Here is a 19,352-nt window from a genome sequence, read left to right as displayed (position 1 = left end):
AAGGCCAGGCCAGGCCGAAGCCAGGAGCCAGGAGCTTCCTCCGGGTCTCCCATGCGGGTGCAGGGGCCCACGCACTTGGGCCTCCTCCGCTGCTTCCCCAGGCCACAGCAGGGAGCTGGATGGGAAGAGGAGCAGCCGGGACTGGAACCACTGGCGGTACGGGACGCCAGCGTCACAGGCAGCAGCTCTACCCGCTGCGCCACCGCGCAGGCCCTCACGGGTGTGTGGCTAGTGACTTCAAAAACATGCTGCTGTGCTCCTGACGGAGGGCGCCCTCGCTGGGGCGAGCTCAGGGGCTCAGCTGACCGCTGCCCCCGCTCCCCTGGCCTTTGCCCTTCCAGAACAGTCGTCTCCGGAACACTCAGTGCGCGTTCACTCGTGACTCAGACACTCACCAAGGGGCTTCTGTTGGAACACCTCTGCAATGGTGCCGCCTCTCATCACCATCATAGCCCACACTCACTTCAATAACTGGGGCTGGCGCTCTGGCATAGTAGGTAAAGCTGCCGCCAGCAGCGCCGGCATCCCATATGGGCGCCAGTTCAAGACCCGGCTGCTCCACTTCCGATCCAGCTCCCAATGCACCTGGGAAAGCAGTGGAAGATGGCCCAAGTGCTTGGGCCCCTGCACCCGCGTGGGAGACCCGGCTTCAGCTCCTGGCTCCTGGCTTCAGCTCCACCCAGCTCCGGTCATTGCAGCCATCTGGGGAGTGAGCCAGTAGATGGAAGACCTCTCTCTCTCTCTCTCTCTCTCTCTCTCTCTCTCTCTCTCTCTCTCTGCCTCTACCTCTCTGTGGCTCTGCCTTTCAAATAAATAATTCTTCAAAAAATTAATTAAATGACTATTACATAAAATGAGAAAAGGTGGTCTCTAAATTTTAAAAACACTCAAGGTTAAAATGGGAAAATGTGTTTTTTTTTTAAAAAGACATTTTAGGCCGGCGCCGCGGCTCACTAGGCTAATCCTCCGCCTAGCGGCGCCGGCACACCGGGTTCTAGTCCCGGTTGGGGCGCCGGATTCTGTCCCGGTTGCCCCTCTTCCAGGCCAGCTCTCTGCTGTGGCCAGGGAGTGCAGTGGAGGATGGCCCAGGTGCTTGGGCCCTGTACCCCATGGGAGACCAGGAAAAGCACCTGGCTCCTGCCATCGGATCAGCGCGGTGCGCCAGCCGCAGCGTGCTGGCCGCGGTGGCCATTGGAGGGTAAACCAACGGCAAAGGAAGACCTTTCTCTCTGTCTCTCTCTCTCACTGTCCACTCTGCCTGTCAAAAAAAAAAAAAAAAAGACATTTTATTTATTTGAAACTTAGAGGTACAGAGAGAAAGACACAGAGAGGAATCTTCCATCTGCTGGTTCACTCCCCAGATGGCCGCAATAGAGTTGGGCCAATCTAAAGCCAGGAATCAGGAGCTTCTTCCTGGTCTCCCATGTGGGTGCAGGGGCCCAAGGACTTGGGCCATCCCCTGCTGCTTTCCCGGGAGCATTAGCAGAGAGCTGGGTTGGAAGTGGAGCAGCTGGGTCTCAAACCGGTGCCCATATGAGATGCCAGCGCTGTAGGCGGTACCTTAACCCGCTACGCCAGTGTCAGTCACAGAAAATGTGTCCTTTGCCATAGTAGAGAATAGAAAAACATTTTTAAAAAATATTTATTTATTTGAAAGGCAGGGTTACAGAGAGAGAGAGAGAGAGAGAGAGAGAGAGAGAGAGAGAGAGGGCTTCCATCCACTGGTTCACTCTTCAAATGTCGAAAACAGCTGGATCTGGGCCAGGCTGAAGCCAGGAGCCAAGAGCTTCATCCGGGTCTGCCATGCTGGTGCAGGGGCCCAAGCACTTGTGCCATTTTTTGCTACTTTTCCAGGCGCATTAGCAGGGAGCTGGATCAGGAGTAGAGCAGCAGGGACTCGAACCGGTGCCCACATGGAATGCCGGCACAACAGACCATGGCTTTACCCACTACACACAGCACCACCCGGAAAAAATATTTTGAAATGGGCTTCCTTGTTTTTACCTTCTTTCTTAAGGATTATTTATTTATTTGAAAGGCTGGGTGATGGGGGAAGAGAGAGAGAGAGAGAGAGAGAGAGAGAGTCTTCTACCCACTGTTCAGTTCCCACAGAGGTGTAACAGCAGGGTCTGGGCCAGGCTGAAGCCAAGAGCCAGGAATCCTGGTCTCGTGTGTGGGTGCAGGGGCCCAAGTACGTGGCCATGTTCTGCTGCTTTCCCAGGTGCAGTAGCAGGGAGCTGGGCCGCAAGCGGAGCAGCCAGGACTGGAACCAGTGCTGGATATGGGATGTTGGCACCACAGTGCCCACCCCGTATCTTAGATTCATGCCAGAGGCCGGCGCCATGGCTCAGTAGGCTAATCCTCTGCCTGCGGCGCGGGCACACCGGGTTCTAGTCCCGGTTGCTCCTCTTCCTGTCCAGCTTTCTGCTGTGGCCCAGAAGGGCAGTGGAGGATGGCCCAAGTCCTTGGGCCCTGCACCCCATGGGAGACCAGGAGAAGCACCTGGCTCCTGCCATCGGATCAGCGCGGTGCGCCGGCTGCAGCGGCCATTGGAGGGTGAACCAACAGTAAAGGAAGACCTTTCTCTCTGTCTCTCTCTCTCTCACTGTCCACTCTGCCTGTCCAAAAAAAAAAAAAAAAATCATGCCAGAATAGTCTCCCTTCAGCCTGCGCCCGCCCTTGGAGCCGCAGTACGTAGTGGGGGACTGGGGCCTGCTCCCCGCACCCCGGCACAGCCCAGCTGCGAGGCCCAAGCCTGCCTGGTCTCCTGTCCCCCACCTCCCCGGGCTGCTCTGTCCCTGTGGCTTCCCTACTTGGGCCCTGCCCTGAGTCCGGTGTTCCCCACCTGCAGGCGGGAGGCTTGAGCTGGTCGGGATGAGGGAGGGGAGGCGGCCCCTCCCCAGCTGCTCCCCATGCGCCACGCCCCTTGGTCCCTGGGTGCCTCCGGCTTCAGGCGCCCCGGCTGGCAGGGCCCTCTGCCCCGGCCCCTGGAGGAACCCTGGATCCCAGAGAGGGGGTTGAGCGATGCCAGTCGTGGGGGCAGAAAGGGGCGGCTCACGCGCGGCTGCCGGGTCCCCAGCAGTGCCCGGCCGGTTCCAGGGGCCGCCTCAAAGGAACCGAAGACCTCTTAAGGCCACAGGGAGGAAAGTGGGTGTCACCCCGCCCCCACCCCTTTCACCCATGCCTCGATTCATTCTGTCTGCGACCCTGCCACGCGGTGCTGCTCCGGCTCACGGGCCTACCCACGGGAGGCTCTGCCAGTCCCCAGAGGCCTCAATCTCTGGTGTCGGCTTGAATCCAGGGCCCTGGGCTCGGAGTCAGCAGCGGCCCCTCCCCCCAGCCTGGCTTCCTCTGGGCCCTGTCTCCCAGTCACTGCACCACTCACCTAATGGCCCAGGCCGTAAGCCGCCAGCCCCTCCCCGCCCGACACGGTCACTGCCTGCTCAGACCTCCTCGTCTCCCGCCGACTGGGGGTTGCACAACCTCTGGGCTCTGCAAGCATTTATCACTGCTGAGCCAGTTGTTTTCCAAGAATAGGTTTAATAGCCCTCGGAGACTCACGCCGCTCCGACGGCTCCTCGTGGTCTAGGGCCGAGTGGCTGGGCCTGGGGGACAACCACGTGTCTCCCGCACACTCTCCTGTCTGCACAGACGCAGGCAAGCCTCGGCAGCTCACGGCCCGGGGCCTTTGCATGTGCTGGATTCGCTATCAGATGGGTCCTTCCTCCTCTCCTCCGAAGAATGCGTGTGAGCTCCTTAGGACCCTGCTCTAGGGTCCTCAGCTCCCCCAGGCAGAGCACAGCCCTCCGCCACGGCCCACGTGGCACGGTGCCCCCACGTGAGCCACAGGGGCCAGCTGTGCAGTGCACTGCCTTCTCTACCCATGCCTGGTTGAGGTTAAAAAACGTGAGACCAGGGCTGGCCTGTGGTGTAGTAGGTAAAGCCGCCGCCTGCCGTGCCAGCATCCCATGTGGGCGCCAGTTCGAGTCCCAGAGACTTTCTCTCTCCCCCTCTCTCTGCCTCTGCCTCTCTGTAGCTTTGCCTTTTAGATAGATAGGTAGATAGGTAGATAGATAATTGATTGATTGATTGATAGAAACGTGAGTTCTGTGACGGTGCTCACCAGCACCGTCTGGGCGGCAGCAGCCACAGAGAAGCCAGCGCGGCCACGGGACACATCCGTGTCTGACCCCCCACAGCTGCGGGGCCGCTGCTCCAGGTGCTGCCGGCGAGGCACCGGCTGCCAGGGTCACTTCCTGCGGACTCACGCTCACTGCGCCCCCAGCGCTCCGAGGCCCCCGGAAAGTCTCCCGATTGTCCCGCCCTGCTTGGCTCAGCCCCACTTCTTCCCCCATCTGATCATCACCAAGCGGGGAACTCAGCCCACCTGCCGCAGTCGGTGGTCTGCTGGTTCACAACACAGGTCCCAGGGCTCACGGATTCCAAGGGAGGGAGCCCTCCACCTGCACAGGGATTTCTGTAAAAACCGCGTGGGTGAAACGTCCGCTTCAGACGCGCGACCCAACCCCTCCTGGCTGGCTCCCTGCCCTGGGACGGAGCCTACAAGGGCTCCAGGTTCTGAGCGGGCATTATCGTAAGCTAAGGAGGCTTGGCCCGGGAGCCCTTTCTTCGAGGGCAACTTAAATGTAATGTTTGCAGGACATGCTGCGGGCTGCACTGCCAGCGAGTCTGGGGCTGGACGGAGACACCTGGCTCTGGAATCCTGGTCTCCCTTCCCCCCGGGGCACGCGATGCAGGATTAACCCGAGACCCCAGGATACAGCAGCCTGGACACAGGGTGTGGCATAGTGGGTAAAGCCACCGCCTGCAGTGCTGGCATCCCATATGGGCGCCAGTTCAAGTCCCGGCTGCTCCTCTTCCGATCCAGCTCTCTGCTGTGGCCTGGGAGAGCAGTAGAAGATGTCCCAAGTGCTTGGGCCCCTGCACCTGCGTGGGAGACTGGGAAGATGCTCCTGGCTCCTGGCTTCAGCTCCACCACGTGCCCAGGCCCTCAGTCGCCAACAAGCAGGAGCCGGGGCTCTGCCACATGGGGTGTGTGCAGGCTGCTGGACGCTGCGGGCCCCGGGCTAACCCCGGCATCCTGGCCGGCTCACGCACGTGGGCAGTCCCGCCGCTCTCGGGAGGGAGACTGGGATTCGGTAACAGGGTGCCTGGGTCCGAGTCCCAAACTCACTGGCCTGAAGCTTGGGACGTGCCATTTGTTCTCCACGGACCTCACACCTCCGTCCACAAGGTAGGCTTAGCCTTGTGTAGCTCAAGCTTGGGTGCAGGGTCGTCTCGAACACCGAACTCCGCCCAAGAAAGGCCCGGACGGCAGCAGCAGTGCCGTCCCTGGGGTGTGCTGGGCTCCGTGCAGGGCACGAGGGACGCGGGATGAGGCATAGTTTCTGTTTCCTACACAGCTGATGACTGAGGGAGGGATGGGAACTTTAGTATCTACCGGGTTCCCTGCAGCGCCACATCTCATAGGAGCGCCAGCTCACGTCCTGGCTGCTGCCCTTCCGATCCGGCTCCCTGCTGTGGCCTGGGAAAGCAGCAGCAGATGGCCCAGGTGCTTGGGCCCCTGCACCCCCACGTGGGAGACCGGGAAGAAGCTCCTGGCTCCTGGCTTTGGCTGAGCCCTGCCCTGGCCGTTTTTACTATTTGAGGAGTGAAGCAGTGGATGGAAGATATTCTCTCTCTCTCTGCCTTTCAAATAAATAGATCTTTAAAACAAAGAAAACCCCAGTGATGGGACTGATCACCCCACATTTCGCAGCTGGGGAAACCGAGGCTCAGGGCTTGGATAACTTCCCTGAGTGGCAGAGCGGGAGTTGAGGGTGGGGGCTGCACCACCTTCCATCCGCCCGCAGGCAGGCTGTGCACAGGCTGGGGCGGACGGCTGGGTGTCAGGGCCTGGGGCTCGGCCAGTTCGGCCCTTCACTGCAGATGGTTTTTCACGGCGGGGCCCCCCGAGCGCAGGGAACCCTGCTAAAGCGGCTGTGAGGTCACACGGGGGCCGGGGCTCCTGCCGCCTGGCGCCACCGAGGCAGTGCCACCCGCACCAGGGCGCCAGGGCCTGGGTGGGATTCTTCAAGGACCTCGTCCCAGGAAACCCCAGCACTGTCCATGCCGTTCTCCTGTTCTACAGATGGGAATCCGAGGCCTGACCATGAACCCACACATGTCCCGCGGGGCTCACATCTGGGCGCTGAGCGCAGGGCGGTTGAGCCCACGGCCCGGAGACCAGGGCTGCAAGGTGGAGAGAGGGCTGGCGTAGGCCACGCTGGAGGCCTGGGACTCTGGCGAGCTCGGGGGACACCGTGACAGGTGCAGGGGGCTCTGGCCTGGGAAATGGGTGCTGGGGCAGATCAGAAGGGCTGAGGAGCAGGGCTCCGCGGCGAGGCTGTGGCCGTCCGAGCACCTGACATTCTTGCAGCCGGGGGACAGTGGCGCAGGAGGGAACCAGGTGACCTGTCCAGCGGTCACCTTCCCTGGGGCCCACAGAGAAGGGACTCTGCTGGCTCACCCTCAGCCCCCACCCCCGGCTCACGGCTCCCACAAGCGGCAAGGAGGCGTGAGAGCTGCGGCCACACACCCCTTTTCCCCCAACTCCATCTGCAGGGATTTACCCGATGGTTACACGAGGGCATTTCAAAGAATCTTTGGAAAAATGGAATGAAAAGGTAAGCTTGTTTTGGTGCAAAACAATTTTGAAATTCTATATACAAAGCATATGCATGGAGTTTGTGAAAAATGCATATTATGAAGAAACTACACACGGATTCCAAAATTTTTAAATTTTTTTAGATTTATTTATTTGAAAGGCAGAGTTAGAGAGGCAGAGAGAGGTGTCTTCCATCCGCTGTGCTGGTTCACTCCCCAGGTGGCTGCAATGGCAGGAGCTGCACAGAGCCGGAGCCAGGAGCTTCTTCTGGGTCTTCCACACAGGTGCAGGGGCCCAACGACCTGGGCCATTTTCTACTGTTTTCCCAGGCCATAGCATAGGGGCGGATTGGAAGTGGAGCAGCTGGGATTTGAACCAGAGCCCATATGGGATGGTGGAGCTGAATGTGGCAGTCTTACCTGCTATGCCACAGTGCCAGTCCCTAAATTTTATCTTTTAAACTGTTTTTTTTCTTTTTCCACTTTCTTTCAAAGGCAGAGTGATAAAGAGTCAAAGAAATCTTCCACCTGCTGCTTCACTCCCTTCACAGTCAGGATGGACAGGCTGAAACCAGGAGCCTGGAACTCAATCCCAGGTTCCCCACGGGTGGCAGGGACCCAGGGACGTGCGCTGTCAGCTGCTGCCTCCCAGGTGTGCAGGAAGCTGGATGGGAAGCAGAGGCAGGACCTGAACCCAGTGCTGCCTTAACTGCTGTACTAACACCCGCCCAAACTGACCATTCCATGTCCTGCCCCCTTCTAGAAGTTCTGATACCCGATCCAGTGTGACAGAGTGCTGCTTAGTTTGCAGGACGTGTCGCTGGAATATTTGTACGTGTGAAAGACTGAGGGATGAGGCAGACAGGCCCAGTGCACAGGACGGACACTCGCGGTGGCTGATCAGGGAGCCCGGCTCAGCGCTCAGGACGACCAACTACCCAAGCCCAGGGAGAGGGGGAGGGAGATCATCCACCTGCTGGTTCCCCCACAAATGGCTGCAACGGCCAGGACAGGGCCAAGCTGAAGCCAGGCATTCCATCCGGGGCTCCCAGGTGGATGGCAGGGCCCAAGTACCTGGGCCATCACCTGCCTTCCCAGGCACGTTAGCAGGGAGGCAGATCAGAAGCAGAGCAGCTGGGACTTGAACCAGGAGCTCCAACCTGGAATGTTGGTATCTCAAGTGGTGGCTTAACCAGTCTCACCACAGTGCTGGCTTCTCACTTTTTTTAAATGTAAGACTTTATTTATTCGAGAGGTAGAGTTAGAGAGGGAGAGACAGAGACAAAGGTCTTCCATCTGCTCGTTCACTCCTAAATGGCCACAGTGGCTGGAGCTGAGCCGATCTGAAGCCAGGGACCAGGAGCTTCTTCCGGGTCTCCCATGCAGGTGCAGGGGCCCAAGGACTTGGGCCATCTTCTACTGCTATCCCAGGCCATGGCAAGGAGCTGAATCAGAAGTGGAACAGCCGGGACTCAAACTGGAGCCCATATGGGATGCCGGCACTGCAGGCGCAATGCTTAGACCACTACGCCACAGCAGTGGCCTGGGACCCTCATTTAATTTTTAAAAAACAATCCATTGAGATAGAAAGGGTTATTGTGCATCCCAAGAAATAAAATACAGCCCTCCCCCCTTCTTTAAAGAAGAGATGTGTAAGAGAAAATGAGCCATCCGTGGAGGACCGTGCACCTGTGTGAGGAGACGCCTCGGTTCAGCGTTCTTGTCTGCGGGCGCGGAAGGCGTCTGCGCCCTGGTCCCTTCCCTTTGGCTTAACTGTCTTTCTTCCTTTCTTTCCTTATCCCTTTTCTGCTTTAAAAAAAAAAAAAAAAAAAAAAAAAAAAAAGCCAGCGCCGCGGCTCACTCGGCTAATCCTCCACCTGTGGCGCCGGCACACAGGGTTGGGGGGCCAGATTCTGTCCCGGTTGCCCCTCTTCCAGTCCAGCTCTCTGCTGTGGCCCGGGAGTGCAGTGGAGGATGGCCCAAGTGCTTGGGCCCTGCACCTGCATGGGAGACCAGGAGGAAGCACCTGGCTCCTGGCTTCGTGCCGGCCGCAGCGGCCACTGGAGGGTGAACCAACGGAAGGAAGACCTTTCTCCCTCTCTCTCACTGTCCATTCTGTCAAAACAAAACAAAACAAAACAAACAAACAAAAAAACAACCATGAGCATAGATTTGTTTAACAATAGTAATAACAAAACAGAAGGCACTGCCAAGAATTCAGTGACCAGATTTTCCTTTTTTAAAAAAGGCCCTCCGAGGCCGGCGCCGTGGCTCAATAGGCTAATCCTCCACCTTGCGGCGCCGGCACACCGGGTTCTAGTCCCGGTTGGGGCGCCGGATTCTGTCCCGGTTGCCCCTCTTCCAGGCCAGCTCTCTGCTATGGCCAGGGAGTGCAGTGGAGGATGGCCCAGGTGCTTGGGCCCTGCACCCCATGGGAGACCAGGAAAAGCACCTGGCTCCTGGCTCCTGCCAGGATCAGCGCGGTGCGCCGGCTGCAGCGGCGGCCATTGGAGGGTGAACCAACGGCAAAGGAAGACCTTTCTCTCTCTGTCTCTCTCTCTCACTGTCCACTCTGCCTGTCAAAAAAAAAAAAAAAAAAAAAAAAAAAAAAAAAAAAAGGCCCTCCGGGGCGGCCATGGAGGTCAGCCCCAGCAGCGAAACACAGGGCGGCCAGCAGAGCAGCGGGGCTGTGGCCCCGGGGACACCAAACCACACACACGGCACGATCCCTGCTCTCGCTGGGAAAGTGCATGCCGTGGGGGACAGACACCCAGGGACGGGCACACAACCTGTGGCGCGTGGCACCAGCCCAGGCCAGGCCGGCTCCTGCAGGGGCCTGGAGCGGGGGCTGTGTCAGGAGCGAGCCTGGTGGGAGCGCGCAGGATCGGGAAGAGGAGGCTGCGTGAGGCGCCTGGGATGCGAGAGGAAAGGAGTGAGGTGCGGGCGGCGGGAAGGTCGCAGCCGTGGCCGGGGCAAGGAGCCGGGGCCAGGGGCCCACGCCGTCACCTCCCTCGGCAGCTCTAAGGATCTGCGCTGAGTCTATGCACCACCCACACTTTTACTTAACTCTCTCAAATGAGCTCACTTTTAAAACATCATTTGTTTAAACAGCAGACACGGGAGTCAGGGCTCGGAGACCGGAGCAGGACAGGGCAGTACGAAACGGGCCGCCGGTCTCAGTCCCTGGGGGCTCAGCGTCCACTGGCCCTGGACAAAATGAGGGGCTGCGGGAGCGCATGGCCAGCGGCCTGCCGCTGCCTCAACCTCCACGCTTGCATTCCCCACTGGTCCCCTCTGTCCCAGCACATCGGATGGAGCCTGGCCCCACAGAGGAGGCCCTCGCCAAGGCTCCCAAGGCCACCACCGATGGGCGTGGCATTTGGCCGGGGGTCACGATGCTGGGGAAGACTGCTGTGGGCCACACCGCAGTGCCCACCCAGTAGCTGGCCCTGGCTCCCTGACTCTGGGAGGAGCAGCCATGGCTCAAGTGCTTGGGTTCCTGCCACCCATATGGGGGCCCGGATGAACCCCTGGTTTCTGGCTTTGACCTCAGCCCAGTTCCAGTCATTGCAGACACTTGGGGAATGAAACGGCAGAGGGGAACTCTGGGTCTGTCTCTGAAACAAATACAGAAAGATTTTTTAAAATGAGCCTGTATTCTTTTTTCAAAAAAAATTATTTGGAAGGCAGAAGTATAGAACGAGAAGGAAGGAGAAAGAAGAAAAGAAAGAGAGAGAGACAGAGAGTCTTCCACCCACTGGTTCACTCCCCAAATGGCTGCAACAGGCAGGGCTGGGCAGGGCTGAAGCCAGGAGCACGGAGCTCCATCCTGGTCTCCCGGTGGGTGCAGGAGCCCAAGCACTCAGCACAGCCGGACTCGCAGGGGGAGCCGGCGCTGTCCCCTGTCCCCGGCGGCTGTGGAACCCGGGGCCACAGCGCTGCTGGAAGTAGGTGCACCTGATGTGTGTGCAGTGGGACCGTCCACACGGGGCTCCCCGCGCTGTCTACACCCGCTGTTCCCGGGGGGCCTCCGGCTCTGCCGCAGCCCGCAGCCCGTTCCCAGGACACCCCGTCGGCTCTGCGTCCGCAGCCGACCCCGGGTCCATTCCGCCCGCCGTCGCCGGCTTCCCGGCAGCCTCCAAACCCCGCGTGCGCTCGGCCATGGCCCCAGCTTCCCGCCTCGGGGCCAAGGCTGCGGTCCTCGCGGCCCCGCGCCCCCCGGGGGCACACCTGTCGCCCCAGACCGCTCCCAGGTTCCCGGACCCCCCAGCCCCGCTCCGTACCCCATCTCCCACCTGTTTTGAGTCCTGCGCGGACCGCGCCACTCCCCAACCTACCGCAGGACCTGTCCGCGGCGGTCCCTAACCGCAAACGGAACGCAGCGGCGCCGCGGGCCGCCCGAGCCAGGGGCGCGGGGGCGGGCGGCGGGGGCGAGCAGCGGGGGCGCCGGTGGCGGAGACACGGGGGCAGCAGCGAGGGGGGGGGACGTGGGACGCCGGCAGTGGCAGGCAGCTGGGGGCGCGGGGGCGGGCAGCGGGGGCGCCGGCGGCGGGCAGCGGGGGCAGCAGCGGCCGCGCCACGCGGAGCGCGCAGGCCCCGCCCCGCCGCCCGCCCGTCGGCCCCGCCCCGCCGCCCCGCGCGGCGGCCAATCGCACGGCGCAGCCGGCCTGCGGCCCCCGAGGCCCCGCCCCGAGCCGGCGCGCCGCCAGCCAATGAGCCGCCGAGCCCGGCGCCCAGTGCGCGCAGCCCGCGCGGAGCCGGCTCAGAGCGAGAAAAGCGAACCCAACCCGTCGGGGCCGCCGCTCCGGACCCGCCGCCTCCCCCCGGATCGGGTGTACTGTCCCAACCCGAAAGTCCAGTTCTGCGGCCCGCAGCGGCGAGCGAGCGCGATGACACAGGACTACGACAAGTGAGTGAGGAGCGGGCGCCGCGGGGCCCGGCCAGGGCCGCGGCTGCGGGGCCCGGGCCGGGCGGTCCCCGCACTCCTCGCGGGCCCTCGGCCCTTCCCGCGGCTTTGTTCGCTCGGAGCCCGCCGCGGACACCCCTGGCCCGGGGAGCCGGCCGGCCCGGGCCGCAGACCCCGCGCGCGCCCGCCGGACGCTGCCACCGCGGCCCAGGTAACGCGGCGCGGCCGGCCCGGACCTCCGGCCGGGGCTGGGGGCAGGTCGGAGCGCCCGGCGCCCGGCTGGCCGCGCGGGTGCGGGTGCGGGGGTGCGCTCGGCGTGCACAGCACGGGGCAGCCAGGTGCGGGGGTCGCGCCTGCGGGGCCGCGGCGGCGCTGACAGGTGTCGGGGAGCCCGGCCGGGGCGTGCCCGGCTGTTCCTACAGGGCTCCCCCCGGGAAGTAAAAGGCGGCTGTGCGGGCAGCCGGCGCGGTTCGGAGCGGGGCAGGTGTCCCCGGTGGGGAGACGGGCCCGGCGCCGGAGGGGAGTGCGCGCTGGCCCACCTGGGCGCAGGTCGTGCGGCCGCGCAGGGCAGAGCCCCTCGGAGCCCCAGGGGGGCCGCCGGCTGCGCGTTTGCGTCTTGACTAACAGCTGAGATAAGGCCGAATTTCCAAAGCGGACATTCTGGCCCGAGGCACGCTGTGGAAATACGAAACACCTTCAGGGTGATCACACACTTAAAGCCATTTGGGAAATATTTATTTTCTGTTGTTCGCGGGAACTGGGGGTGGGGGTGGGGGTGGGAGAGGGAGGGGGCCTGCGCGCGCAGGGCGGAGTGGGGACAGAGGGTCTCCCCGGGGCTCAGGGACCACGCCGTGCCCGGCCTTGCCGTCCTAAAGGCGGAGACCTGTGTGAGCCGTCTTCCGCACTTTGCGGGCGCCCTGCGCGCCCCGAGCAGCCTTTGTGTCTGTGCCGTGTTAAAGCGTGGGCTCCCGGGACTGTGCGCCCTGGCAGGAGGGAACCGTGCGTTTAAACTGTGCCGACGGAGTGGTTGGGTTCTGCGCCCCCCCTGTCCCAGAGATGCTCTCCTTTTAAGAAATCGGGGTGTTTTTAAAGGGCCTGGGTGACTGCCAACCCCTAAGCTTTGTTGATCACTGGAAAAGATAATCGATCTTTCCCCATTCGGCTGAGAGTAGGTAGGTCGCCTCCGGGCCATTTACATATTTCATTTGTGTGTCGCAATGCCAACTGAGCTTACATTGCCTGCTACAATAGCAAGGACTCGCGTTGTTGCAGACATCTGGCTTCAAGTCGCTAGAGTGTTTCCCTTTTCTCCGGGTGGACTTGCGAGCAGCCCCGCTGGGCGGTTACTCATCAGGTTTTGGGATCCCCTGCGTGTGCCTGAATCTTGAGTGAAGTCTGTAAGACGGGGCACTGCCACCAGTGTCTGAGTTTTTCCCACCGACTCGGCGTTAAGACGAAGCACTGCAGATACTAAGCAGTAAAGATTTTAAAAACCAGATTTCCCCCCACTTATTATTTTTTAAATATTTAAATATTTTAAAAAATATTTTTAAATCTTTTTTTGTCCAGTGGTTTCACTTATTGTTGAAGATTTTTTTCAGTGTTTATCTTTAAGATAAACAGTTAACGCCCAGGCCAGAAAATTATGCCTCTTTATTGATTTACAGTCCCCTGGCCACATTCCACGCTCAGCCTGCTGGCGACCTGCGACTCTCCGGCTTTCTCCATTCCCCCGTCCCTTTGCTGCCTGCCCCCCTCCGGCAGTAGTAGGGCAATTTCTGCTGCCAGTGCCAGCGTCAGCGAGACACAGGGGAGTAAGATGGGGTGCAGGGTGCTGGATGTGGGTTCCAAGAGGAGGAACCTTCTGGTTTGCCTGCCTTTGTCCTCGTGTTTGTTTATGCTGAGTGTTTGAATAGCCTGGCATTTTCTTGGGGTGTTTTTTTTCTCTTTCTCTCTCTCTTTGGCCAAAGAGCATATCCTGGGATCCCTGTGTAGGTTAACTCCAGCTGCCCCTGGGCCTGAATACGTCCGCTCTCGCTGGAGGACCCACGCCACGGGTCTGCATTTAAGTGGGGTGCCCTCCTTTGAAGTGCCCCAGCACTGGGGACACCTTTTATGGGAATGTAAAGGGATTCCTGGTTGGGTTCTTTACACTCCGTTGTGGGCGTTGCGGCACAACAGGTTAAGCTGCCACCTGCAGCGCCAGCATCCCGTAGGGCGCCAGTCTGAGTCCCGGCTGCTCCACTCCGATCCAGCTCCCTGCTGTGGCCTGGGAAAGCAGCAGAGGATGGCCCAAGTGCTTGGGCCCTGCACCCACGTGGGAGACCTGGAGGAGGCTCCTGGCTCCTGGCCGCAGCCTGGCCCAGCCCCGGCCGTCGTGGCCGTCTGGGGAGTTAATCTTGTTGTTAAAATTAGCTCATTAGCTTGTGATGCCTCACAGTAGAAAACGACGGTAAGTTTTTTTTTGTTTTTATTTCTTTGAAGCAAACGACCAGTGTTAGTTCTTCAGAATGAAGCCCTCTATCCCCAGCGGCGGCCCTACACCAGCGAGGACGAAGCCTGGAAGTCCTTCCTGGAAAACCCCCTCACTGCGGCCACCAAAGCCATGATGAGCATCAATGGGGACGAGGACAGCGCCGCGGCACTCGGGCTGCTCTACGACTACTACAAGGTGGGCGCGGCCACCGGGGTGTGGGTGCTGCGGAGTGCTCCGGGGTGGGGTACGGGTGCTGCGGGTGGGGTACGGCCACCGGGGTGTGGTGCAGCCGCCGTGGGGTGGGGTACGGCCACTGCGGGGTGGGGTACGGCCACTGCAGGGTGGGGTACGGCCACTGCGGGGTGGGGTACGGTCACTGCGGGGTGGGGTACGGCCACTGCGGGGTGGGGTATGGCCACTGCGGGGTGGGGTACGGTCACTGCAGGGTGGGGTACGGCCACTGCGGGGTGGGGTATGGCCGCCGCGGGGTGGGGTACGGTCACTGCAGGGTGGGGTACGGCCACTGCGGGGTGGGGTACGGCCACTGCGGGGTGGGGTGTGGGTGCTGCGGAGTGCTCCGGGGTGGGGTACGGGTGCTGCGGGTGGGGTACAGCTGATGCGGGTGGGGTACGGCCACTGTGGGGGTGGAGTAGGGCCGCTGTGGCTGCTGAGGGTGGGGTGCGGCAGCTGCGCGTGGGTTCTCCCGCGTCCACGGTCTGGGAGGCGTTCATTCAGCTCCCGGGAAGCAGTGGCTCGCTCTAGAACGCAGTGCGGCCGCCTCTGTAGTGACTATAAATAGCTTAACGAGCACCTTGCCTGGCCGAGGCTCAAAGCCGAAAGCCTCGGTCCCAGGAATCAAAGGCCTGCGTTACAGGCGTGAGGCGGCGCCATGGGCTCTGGGTCGGACGCTGCGGGGGCCGTCTGCCTGTGCGCTCACCTGCTCACCTGTGTCCCCGAGCGGCCCGCGTTCCTCTCCTCGGTGGGACTCAGAGCCCTGGGCACCGCGTCTTCCGGTTGAGGTTCTCTGCCCTCGGCCTGTGGTTTGCTGTCTCTAGGGATTTGGCTTGGATTAGTCCGCACGAAACAGCCCCTGTTGCCTGCAAGGCGATGCGGTTTTCACGAGCTGGAGGCGACAGCACGGCCGCCGTCCTGGTGACCCTGGCTGTCTGTCACTGACACTCCCACCAGCCCCGGTGTCACATTTGCTCGGACCCTGCAGGTGGGCCGGGGCCGTGGCCCCGCCCCGCGTCTGTGCTCACCTTGGCGTGCTTCTCCGCGCGGCGGCGGACAACATGCATTCTCCCAGCTCCAGGGCTGGCTCAGGAATGTAGAGTCGAAGTCTCACCTTGGAGACCTTTCTGAAAGTCTGAGTGATGCTGGAGTGACGTGTGCCTCCTTGGCAAGGAAATGAAGAGTCCAGACGGGAACAGAGCTGCCTGGGTCACCCCCGTCCTGTGAGCCCCAGGACATGCAGGCGTTGTATATCCCACGCCAGCTCTGGCTCTGGGAGGAGACGGGCTGTCGATGTGTCAGCAGCGTCGGGTCCTGCCTGGGGAAGGCAGATGGGCAGAGTCCGCTGCCCGCCCCAGGCAGTGTCTTCTGAGCGTGGCTGTTGGCTCAGGGCTCAGCGTCCCCCGACCCCTGAGCTTTGATGGGAGGGAGCCCACCGTAGCCACCTTAGAACACAGGGACTGGGAGCTGGGGGCGGGCGGGGTTCTCAGGCGGGCAGGAGCTGCAGGAGAGGGGAGCTGGTGCTGGCCGCTCGCGCCCCTCCTCCCGCAGCCCCCTTCTCTGAAGCTTTGACTTCCTGGACTCGTTTCAAAGCCGATTCTCTTACGGGTCCACACGGGGTTACGCGGACCCCGCCCCTTCAGACTGGAACATGTCACTCTCCTGTGTTTTAGGGAAACTGACTTTTTTTTTTATCCGATCGCTATGGTCAGCGAGGGCCTCCCGTGTCTTCGGCCATCCCAAATGCTGTTTCCTTCATCTCTTTAGGATAAATAAGCCCCCAGGCTTTCAATTCTGAACCTCATTTCATTTAAATATTGACAAACGTTAGATGATGTTTTCTTTGGGGGAAAAAAATCGTGGAGACAAGTAGGTGACACCAAGTGAGAGGTGTCTCTGTCTCTCTTTTTAAGATTTGTTTATTTGGAAGGCAGAGTTAGAAATAGAGAGCACTTCCCTCCGCTGGGTCATTCCCCCCGCGGACACAACGGCCGGGGCTGGGCAGGCCGCAGCCAGGAGCCAGGAGCCTTTTCAGGTCTCCCACATGGGTGCAGGGGCCCAAGCGTTTGGGCCATTCCCTGCTGCTTTCCCAGGCGCATCAGGGGAGAGCTGGATTGGAAGTGGACCTATGGGATGCTGCCGCTACAGGTGGTGGGCTAACCGCCACGGCCGCAGCGCCAGCCCCAGAGGTATTGCTTTTTAAGAGATGAAATCCAACTCCAGCAATGACAGGTTGAATTGGTTGCTTACTTGCCTTTTTTTTTTTTTTTTTTTTTTTGACAGGCAGAGTTTAGACAGTGAGAGAGAGACAGAGAAAGGTCTTCCTTCCCTTGGTTCACTCCCCACATGGCCGCTACAGCTGGCGCTGCACTGATCCAAAGCCAGGAGCCAGGTGCTTCCTTCTGGTCTCCCATGGGGTGCAGGGCCCAAGGACCTGGGCCATCCTCCACTGCCTTCCCGGGCCACAGCAGAGAGCTGGACCGGAAGAGGAGCAACCGGGACAGAATCTGGCGCCCCAACCGGGACTAGAACCCGATGTGCCGGTGCCGCAGGTGGAGGATTAGCCTAGTGAGCTGCGGTGCTGGCCAGAGTTGGTTGCTTTCTACCTATCAAGCTGGTGAGCACGCGGCGAGCCCCCTGGGGGCAGGCACCGTCTCGTTCTTGGTGTGGCCCGGAGCCGGGCGCCGCGTGTCCTGAGGGAGAACAGGGAAGGCCGTGTGTTTGGTGAACTGAGCTCCCTGGCGAGGGGCTGAGTCCTTTTGGTCTGCGTTGACATTCAGGTTCCCAGAGAGAGGAGGTCTTCTGCCGCGAAGCCGGAGGCCGAGCACGCGGAGCCGGATCCCAGCAAGAGGTGAGGCCGACAGACGCCGCGGGCCATGGGGCTGCCCCGGGTGGGTGTGGGGGTGGGGGAGGCCGGGAGCCCGACTCCTCTGAACCCAGGTCTTGTTTCCCATCGCCCCGCTCTCCTGCGGTGCTCCTGACACTCTGAGTGTCGTGGGCTCCTGCAGGCCGCGCTTGCCTGCTCCCTGAAGGGACGCTGGAATGGTGGCTCCCACGGAGGCTGTGTTCGTGTCCGAGGTCTCCAAGGAGGCCGCTGCCGTGGGACGGGCGTCCCTGGAAGAGAAACGGGTGCCGGGTAACTGCCTGCGCAAGGCCTAATGAACCACACTGTGGTCCCCGTCTGTCGACGGATTTGAGAGACAGAAAATTAAGGTGTGAAGCCTTGGGAGGCTTCCTTAAAGTGACCCTTGAGGTTTCCCAGTTTGCTGTGACGGATGGCGCGAAGCCTGCGGAAAGACAGCCTGGGGCCGCGCAGCCCTCCCCTGAGGACCGGCTGACTGCCGTGGGTGCGCGCGGCCCCCGTGGCCCGCGTGGCCAGGGCGGCGTATGTTCACACGGGGCTTGTCCGTGCACTTGGCTCTACTTGGTTTGATTCCCAGGACCTCCCTGTGCTGCTGTTTGCTTTTTTTCTATTTTTAAAATATTTTATTTATTTATTTGAGAGGTAGAGTTACAGACAGTGAGAGGGAGAGACAGAGAGAGGAGAGAGGTCTTCTGTCCGTTGGTTCACCCCCAAAATGGCCGCAGCCAGGAGCCAGAAGCCTCTCCTGGGTCTCCCACGTGGGTGCAGGGGCCCAAGCACTTGGGCCATCTTCCACTGCTTTCCCAGGCCACAGCAGAGAGCTGGATCGGAAGTGGAGCAGCCGGGACTCGAACCGCCGCCCATATGAGATGCCGGTGCTGCACGGGGAGGATTAGCCCACTGCGCCACAGCGCCGGCCCCCAGTTTGCTTTTTTTCTTCAAGTTTTCTGCCTCTGTGACTTCAGGGGGCTTTGAAAATTCATTCATCTTCCCCGCTAGCAATCACTGTATGTTGCTCAGGATACTTATTAAATGAAATTGATCTTGTGCGTGTGCTGGTACGGGGTGATAATGGAGAAAGCCACGCTGGCGGGAGGACTGTGCGTCTGGTGCAGCAGTTAATACGCTGCCTGGGATGCCCACGTCCCAGCCCTGACCTGATTCCAGCTCCCTGCTGACCCACGGCCTTAGAGGCAGCAGCTGATGGCTCAGGTGCTCGGCCCCTGCCGCCCACATGGGAGACCTGGGCTGGGCCCCTGGCTCCCCACCTTGGGAAGTGAACCAGCAGATGGGAACTCTGTCTCTCTCCCCCCCTTTCTCTCTGTGCCTCCAGGAAGAATGCTTAATGTAAAAAAATATGTGATTTAACTTAACACATTTTAAAAAGGGAGGAGAGAGAGGCCGGCGCCACAGCTCACTAGGCTAATCCTCCGCCTAGCGGCGCTGGCACACCGGGTTCTAGTCCCAGTCGGGGCGCCAGATTCTGTCCCGGTTGCCCCTCTTCCAGGCCAGCTCTCTGCTGTGGTCAGGGAGTGCAGTGGAGGATGGCCCAGGTGCTTGGGCCCTGCACCCCATGGGAGACCAGGAAAAGCACACCCCATGGGAGACCAGGAGAAGCACCTGGCTCCTGCCATTGGATCAGCGCGGTGCGCCGGCTGCAGCGCGCCGGCCGCGGCGACCATTGGAGGGTGAACCAACAGCAAAGGAAGACCTTTCTCTCTGTCTCTCTCTCTCACTGTCCACTCTGCCTGTCAAAAAATAAAAAAAATAAAAAAATAAAAAAAGGGAGGAGAGAGAAAGCTAAAGGCTTAGGTGACTGAATGGTAAGAGCTGGCACTGAGCACTGGTGTGCCCGCCCTTGATCTGTGCCTGTTGGCGCCTTCGCGGGGGGGACGAGGCTGTGCGTCCCGCCCTGAGTCGCTCCGAGAGCAGCGTGGCCGGGGTGGCCGGCTCCCAGGCCTGCACTGCACCCCGCTGACCTGGTTCCCTCTGTAGCCGAGCGCTCTGTGAGGACTACTGACCACTTAGCTGCTTGGGGAGCTGTGGGCCCGCAGCCTCTGCAGTGGAGCTGTCTACAGTGCTTTGGGGTCTGCGTGGCCGGGGGGGCGGCGTCGGCCCTGCTGCAGCCACGTGTCCTGTGGGTCTGGCCTTGACCCGAGGCCCGAGGCCTGGTTACTGCACGGAACCCACCGCCCAGGGCCAGAAGGAAA

General features: G+C 61.0%; 1 protein-coding gene and 1 long non-coding RNA gene across 4 annotated transcripts in view; one reads left to right on the top strand and one right to left on the bottom strand.

Moving 5' to 3' along the window:
* Positions 1-7,887: 7,887 nt before the first annotated feature.
* On the bottom strand, positions 7,888-11,223 carry LOC149128204 (uncharacterized). Its single transcript, XR_016229554.1, has 2 exons — positions 10,962-11,223; positions 7,888-8,111 (listed from the first exon to the last, which is right to left on the bottom strand). It is a non-coding gene; the product is annotated as an uncharacterized LOC149128204 (long non-coding RNA).
* Positions 11,224-11,387: 164 nt separating this feature from the next.
* GRHL1 (grainyhead like transcription factor 1) overlaps positions 11,388-19,352 on the top strand; it is a 45,234-nt gene continuing 37,269 nt past the window's right edge. For 2 of the 3 annotated variants that reach the window (XM_051833271.3, XM_051833269.3), the window contains exons 1-3: positions 11,389-11,575; positions 14,057-14,243; positions 17,060-17,130. In XM_051833271.3, the coding sequence (XP_051689231.1) occupies positions 11,556-11,575; positions 14,057-14,243; positions 17,060-17,130 (278 nt within the window). In that variant the 5' untranslated portion in view covers positions 11,389-11,555. Of the gene's footprint in view, positions 11,576-14,056; positions 14,244-17,059; positions 17,131-19,352 lie in introns of all 3 variants that reach the window. The other variant, XM_051833272.3, reaches the window with a different exon arrangement.

This window comes from Oryctolagus cuniculus, chromosome 2, assembly GCF_051225735.1.
Source record: "Oryctolagus cuniculus isolate XC-2025 breed Fujian yellow rabbit chromosome 2, ASM5122573v1, whole genome shotgun sequence".
Classification (NCBI taxonomy): Eukaryota; Metazoa; Chordata; class Mammalia; order Lagomorpha; family Leporidae; genus Oryctolagus; species Oryctolagus cuniculus.
Note: the sequence above shows the minus strand (reverse complement) of the source record. Positions and strands in the feature narration are given on the sequence as shown.